General features: G+C 37.4%; 1 protein-coding gene across 1 annotated transcript in view; it reads right to left on the bottom strand.

Moving 5' to 3' along the window:
- Positions 1-1,537: 1,537 nt before the first annotated feature.
- Positions 1,538-7,410, bottom strand: part of ahctf1 (AT hook containing transcription factor 1) — an 85,171-nt gene continuing 79,298 nt past the window's right edge. Inside the window, exons 34-36 of the mRNA XM_048536609.2 lie at positions 3,662-3,783; positions 3,071-3,231; positions 1,538-2,884 (exon numbers count right to left, since the gene is read on the bottom strand). Of these exons, the coding sequence (XP_048392566.2) occupies positions 2,671-2,884; positions 3,071-3,231; positions 3,662-3,783 (497 nt within the window). The 3' untranslated portion in view covers positions 1,538-2,670. The remainder of the gene's footprint in view (positions 2,885-3,070; positions 3,232-3,661; positions 3,784-7,410) is intronic.

The following is a 7,410-nucleotide window of genomic DNA, read 5'->3' as shown; positions in this document are numbered from 1 at the left end:
CGAACTGTACCAGTTTAATATCACGCTGTTTGGTATGAAGCACACAGCCACCTTTCAAAGAACCAATAAAGTTATTTCAGAATATCAGTCATGTTGCGTACATAGATGATCTGGTGATTTTTAATGACACATGGAAGAAACACTTGGAGCATTTATCAGAATTGTTTGATCAACTTTGGGAGGTGGGTTTGGTGATAAACCTGGCAAAGAGTGAGTTTGCAAAAGCGCAAATCACATTCATGGGCCACTTTATTGGACATGGACAAATAGCCCCACAGGATGTGAAGACAAAGGCTATTGGCAAATTTTACATACCATTGATGAAGACAGAAATACCATGATTCTTGGGACCGAGTGGGTTTTATTGAAAATTCGTGCCAAATTTTAAGCACTGTAGTTGCCACAGTGACTGACACCTGTTAAAGCTCAAAAAATTTTAGTGGACAAGAGTGTCAAGTCATTTCAGAATTTGATAGCTGTGTTGATCACTGCTCCAGTGTTAGCAACACCCAACTACATAGCCATCTTGAATGGCTTTATCAATGTGGATGGTGTTAATGTTGTACTCTTGCAAGATGACAAGAGAACAAAGGCTGATTGGATATTTTTCCAGCAAGTTGAATATTCATCAACAGAAATATTCCACATCTCAGAAACAGATCTTGAATTTGGCAAGTGTACATTGATAACCCCTAAAGTTTTTAGAAAAAAAATTAAGGATTAAAAATTCCAGACTGTTTAGATGAAGATTATTCAGCCAATTTGAAAATTATACATATTGCAAATGAACAAAACATAATTGCTGACATGTTGTCACAACTTTGTGAATAAAGCATTCAGTGGCAAAAGTAACAGACTGAAAATGGACTGGAGCATTGAGGCTAAGCACGCAAACATTCAATGTAATATATACATATTATAGTGTAATGTTTTTAAAAATAAAACCATCTTTGTGTGTTGATTTTTTTTGGGGGTTGGGACAGGTGTGATGATACTATGGTTTTAAGAGATGTATTTTGTCCTTTTTGTTCTTACAAAGAGGTTTGGTCAGAGGGAATGAACATTCTGTTTAAAGCCAATAAAGTAAACAGATTGTGAGGCCTTAGAGCTTTTTAAAAAAAAATGTTGAACAATAGTAGCAGCACGAAGAGTTGGGGTCAAGTTTAACTTCAGTAGCTGTTGGGATTTGGAAGGTGCTATGCATCACTACCTGTTAAAGCAAACTGCTCGAGTCCTTGCTAAGTTTTCTCTTGATATTTTTTCGTCCTGGACTGCAGAATTGCCTGTGAGTCATTCTATTTTACTGAATTTGCCTGTTAAGGATGTGTTTATGGGATATTACTATACTGGAACAGTTGCTGTCCTCTGGGCGATAAATGCTGACCTGACCTTGGTGCCCACATCCAATGAATAAATAAAGAGAAAAAGAATAGGGAGTAAAACTGAAAAGGAAAAGAACAGTTAAGACAAATAGAAACTGTCGAATAGGAGATCAAACTGATGACAATAAACAAACACAAAGAACAGAACAACTCCATTGTATACAGCAATTTCGGCAATCTTTTTATTTTTTTAAAAATCTGCCTGACTTACCAGTATTTGCTGAGCTATCTCAGTTTGTTGTATGATTTATAGCAGCACGCCAAGCATATCTCGATGAAAACCAAAAACATGATACAAGTATTGTGACAAATGTAAATAACGTGATGCGGCATCACATGGCATAAAATTAGTATGTTACAAGGATCAGTGTGATACCCAGGCTTGATTTCAAAATGCGTACTTGGCTAACTTAAAAAAGGGAGAGGAAAAAAATAGGAAAAAGGGGAAAATAGTATCATCAGCACAAAACATTTCCTACACTTTTTAAAAACAATTGAATTTAAAATCTCCAGCTTCTTCACGCATATCGACCTCCCTTTCCAAATCCAATTGGCATGCATCATTTCCAATGGATGAATACTGAAAACCATTATGCGTGCATTAGATGTGAGCAAAGACTTGAAATGACAGCATCCACGGAATGAGAAAATAGCTTATTACATCAAAGCTATTTCCTGATGAAGAGGAATTACTGACTTCGTGCAATTAGTAGAGATATGGTATACAAGTACTATACATCAATTGTAACCTATTCTCTTTTTATGAAAGCTGACAAGTCAGATAGCTCAAGGTAGCCAAGCACCACTTTGAACTGTGCCTCAGATTACTGACGATCTTATCATGTCTCTAAAATGATTGTTAAAAACAAAAACTTTTTAGAGATGTACAACTGCATATACGGTACCATTTACCCAATTGGCAAAATGTTCCATCACAAAAATGCAAAAAACATATCAAACTGCCAAGTATACATTTTATTTATAACTTCCCTAAAATGTCAAAAATATTTACATTTAATCATTTTATATACGTTAATAAAATGTAAGATTCATTACAAAATTAAAATGAGAAACATTCGCCTAAAAACAAAAATAGCAGTTACATACTCCATATGGAGCTACAGTTCCCCTTACAGACCATTTGTTCATGAAATGTTAAAATAATTTATATAAATTATTTTCCGAAAATTAGATGAACTTCAGAAATTCACTCATTTCTGTATACTGTATAACTCTTATATATAAACTGCATCCAAGTATTAAATTGATAAAACAGTAAAACTTTTCACTATTTGTGTCGGTTTACTTTTCTGCGTGTGACTGGCTTTCGGAACACTGGAATCAGTTTTTTCCTCTTACAACGAAGTGTCATTTTGTGTTCTACAGATTCAACATCATCATCCCCATCTCTCTTGCTGGATCGCGTATCCAAAGGACTTGCTAAAGGAGAAAGAAATTCAATTTCCACTTGTGGAACCGCCCGTGAAGTCTTCTTAGTTTTCCTGTCAGACAGAAACAGTGTTTTAAAACACACGTTTGACATTAAATTGTTCAGATTTTCAATACACAAACAAAAATGAAGGTCAATCTTAAATTTTAATGCTTTTCCTCAGCAATGCAGAATTATAAATTAGAAGCATCTTCTTACACTGCTTTGAAATTTACATTTTTGAAGTATCAGATATTACCCTGGACTTCCTTTTACTCTGCGTCTTGTAGTTCTGCTTCTTGTACTCATCTTCTCCCTCTGCTCCTCTTCCTCCTCCTCTTCATATTTTTTACTTTTCTCCTCTTGCTGTTTTTTAGCCTCCCTCACTTTGGGAACATCATCGTCCAAAACACCCAAGTCCTGAAGTTCACAAATGGGAATTCAGAAACAAAACTACTACATCGCTTACCAAAATATATAATTATGTATATTGCAGCCAACTACCTTCTAGATTATTAGTACTAAACATGATAAGTACATCGACCAAAGCCAGTGTATAATTAAAAGACAAAATTAGGTTATCTAATATGTAAAGCTCAATTCTTGTACAGAATGGTAAGCAGAAACCGGGAATGAGGGAGAAAGAAAAAGCCATTCAACCCAGCAGAGTCTATTATTTCTCTGTGCAAACCTCCTTCTACAATATGTTCATCTACATTCCACGCTCAATTTAAATTTAACCCACTAGCCCCATGAACTTATTGAAATATTCTTATTTTTACATACCCAGACGAATAAAGTTTTCAAATAATTAATATTTATGTTAGATCCTAAAATGAGTTTTGTTTACCTGCTCTTTTAACATCTGCAAGACTGCTTTGCTAGTTCTCATTTTGGACCTTGTCAGAGGAGTAGAAAAAGCAAATTCTGGTGGTTGCTGTACAGAAGGCTCCTGCAACACTGTTTTCTGAACTATTAATAATAAAATTGGAAAAAAAGCTGTTAATGAATGGTCTATTAAAAATGACAATTTTCATTATATTCAGGGAAGTGAAATCTCAAACATATTTAAAAACTTGTTAAAAGATTCAAAGTGATCAACGAATGTAAAACCTCAACTCAACTTGCCATAGAAAGTCACATACCCATAAGTAATAAACTGAAGACACTGGCAACCTACTGGAACACTGGCTAAAGTTGTTTTTGAAATGGGCCTTTGATAAATTTGGACTGTTATTTTAAGCACAAATGTGAGGGCAGGAGGCAACCGTTCAGCCCCTTGAGCCTGAACCATCAATTTAGATCATGATAGATCATTTACTTGAACGCAATTTTCCCCCACAATCTCCATATTCCTTGATGTTATTAGTATCTAGAAATCTATTGATCGGTTTCAAATATACTCACTGACTGGCCTTTCACAGCTCACCTGGGTAGTGCATTTCAAAGGTTAACCATCCTCCGAATGAAGAAATCCTGTTTCACTCTGAAATGCTTTGCCTTTATTCTGAGACTGTGTTCCCTTGTTCTAGACCCACCCAGTAGTCATGGTTAACATTCTTTTTGTATTCACTGTCAAGTCCTTTAAGGATTTTGTTATTTGCATAACTGCAAAGTGAATCTAGATTCCGTTCTTTCCCAAGGCTCTAATATCATCTAGAGTAACGTTGAAAGTAAGAGACACATTTTGTCGAAGCTTTTCTCATATTCCTCAGGACAATTCACAAGAAATGCTACTGTAAAAGGGAAAACATTCTTACTATACAAGGGGCAAGTACTATCCGTTGCAAAGTGAATTCACTGGTAGAGGCCTATCCCTAGCTGCTCACAATAAAGTACTAACCATACCCAAACAGGCGATGCTTGCAAATCCCAGAGGTTGCAGACTTGTTCGCCGAGCCGGTGTGTACAACTGCAGATCCCAACATGTAAACACAAATGAGCTGGGCCTGACGTACAAACCATTAAAAAACAGAACCAGAAGTAATGCCAAACACCCCAGCAAACTATGGCATATAAATAACAAATGGGGCAGAACACCAAAGCTTCACTGGAGGCACACTGACGATGTTAGCTAGAGGGTGACTAAACATCTACAATCAAACTGCAATTTGCAGTGAGCAAATCTACAACCTCATCCACATACTGAGCTACAAATGTTCTCAAAAACTTTAAATTGTCCAACATCAGGCATAATGCCATGATTAGACAGCATTTAATAAATAGTGCAAAGACTTGTGCTGACAACTAATTTAGGATTATCATCGAGGCTCAGTGCAGCACACTGGTGTACTAGAAGCTATATCAATGCTGTTTTCTGAACAGAAAGAATATGTACGCACACTGTGCCTGCTTCAATTCAATAAATAGTGACAGCCATTCTTTGGTTTATTTCTCAGGGCAACGCCTTGTCTAGAGTCAACCTGCCATTTCAAAATTTAAATGCTAAGATAAACCCAGCATGGAGGGACTGTCCTACCAAAGCAGGTTGGGATTCTACTCAACTGAGTTTAGAAGAATGAGAGGTGATCTCAGAAACATATCTTAAGGGGCTTGATAGGGTAAATGCTGAAAGGATGTCCTGTCATGAGTGTGTCTGGGACCCTCAACAAAGTCTCAGCATTAAATGGCACTAATTTGAGACAGAACTGAGGAGGCATTTCTTCGGAGCAGAGTCCTTGTGTCCATTTTAGGTTGAGATAGATTCATGTTCAATAGAAAATTAAGTCTTGCATTTTTGCTGTAAGAAAGTGAACAAGAAGAATGTTGGATCAGCCATGACCCTATGAATACTGGAGCAGACTTCAGAGACTGAATGGCCTACTCCTACTTCATATGGTCTCATGTTGATCTTATGATAATCTATTTCTAAATCAAGATGCTGTGTAATTACACTCCCATGAAGTAAAGCAGGTCCTTTCATTACGATAAAACCGCTATGTAAACACACGCCGTTGCTGTGTTCACCCGTGCCTACTGTCCTCACTTTTCTAGATGGCAGGGATTGCAGGTTTGGAAGCTTCTGTCGAAGAACCTATGGCTAGTTGCAGCAAACATCTTGCAGCCACAGTGTCTGTAGCACATTCACACTGCAGCAGGTCAATACTTAAGATGATAGATCAGGAGCTGAATCAATGGCTTGACAGCCACTATGAGTAAAAAAATTAAAACACATGATACATTAACTAACAGGTAAACAGAGAGTAGGGATAATCAATAAACATGGCAAAAGTATTAAATGAATAGTTAGCTTCTGACTTTAACACATTAGATGATGGTGACAATGGCCTAACTGAAAACAAATAGCCAGTACAGTGACAGGTAGAGATGCTAAAAAGGCTGGCAGCACTCCAGGTATGGAAATCGCCAGACCCAGATGGGAGGCATCCCAGATTGCTGAGAGAGGCAAGGGAGCAAACTGTGAAGCAGAAATTTCCAGGCCTCTGAGCACAAGATTAGTCCTGGAGGATCGCAAATTGAACACTGTTGTTTATTAAAGGGGCAAAGGAAAATCCAGTGAACTACAGTATACCAATAGTGAGAAAACTGATGGAGACCATAATATAGGATAAGGTAAATACATACTTCAAGAAAAATTAGCTAATACCAGACAAATCAATGTGGCTTTGTCAAGGACAGTTTATGTCTCTCAAATTTAATTGAGTTCTTGACACAGGCAGTTGATGAGGATTGTGCTGGCTGCTGCATATTTAGACTTTATCAGAAAACATTTGATAGTGCCACATGGCAGGTTGATCAACAAATTAGAAATGTTTGGGATTGATAGAAAGCATAGCTTAGAAAGTTAGCTATAAAAAGGTAGGAAGCAGTGGGGTAGCAGAGATTGACATTTCTCAGACTGGAGACAATAGTCGAAAGTGGTGTTCCCCAGGGATCAATATTGGGTCCTTTGCTTTTTCTGGTTTATATAAACGGTTTGGAGATAGGCACAAAGGACAAATTTTCTAAATTTGCAGATGATACTAAGCTAAGGAGAATAGCAAATCATGAGGATGATGCTGAGCAACCTCAGAGGTATACTGACAAGTTGGCTAATGGGCAGACACCTGGGCAATGAATTTCCATGCAGAGACATGTGAAGTAATGCAATTTTCATAAAACAAAATATAGGCTCAAATGGTAGAAATTTGAAGGGAGTACAGAGCAGGGAACCTCTGGGTTCAAGTGCATGCTTCTATGAAGGTAGCCAGACAGTTATAGTAGTTAAAGAGAAGTATAGGATATCTCATAACTAAGTGTAGAGCTGGATGAACATAGCAGGCCAAGCAGCATCACAGCAGTAGGAAAGCTGACATTTCAGCCTAGACCCTTCTTCAGAAATTTCAGCTGCGTTCATCCAGCTCTACACCTTGTTATCTCAGATTCTCCAGCATGTGCAGTGTCTACTATAGGATCTCTCAGTTTTTACATACAGGCAGAGAAACAGTATAAAAGCGACAAAGTGATGATTCCACAAATCATTGGTCAGATCACGTTTGGAGTACTGTGTTCAGTTTTTGGCACCTTAAGGATGTACTTTAAAGCCCTGGACAGAGTGCGAAGGAGCTTTACTAGAATGATGGGGGTTGAGGAATTTCA

The sequence above is a fragment of the Stegostoma tigrinum genome, chromosome 9 (genome assembly GCF_030684315.1).
Source record: "Stegostoma tigrinum isolate sSteTig4 chromosome 9, sSteTig4.hap1, whole genome shotgun sequence".
NCBI lineage: Eukaryota > Metazoa > Chordata > Chondrichthyes > Orectolobiformes > Stegostomatidae > Stegostoma > Stegostoma tigrinum.
The sequence above is the reverse complement of the archived record's forward strand: the minus strand, read 5'-3'. Positions and strand labels throughout refer to the sequence as shown.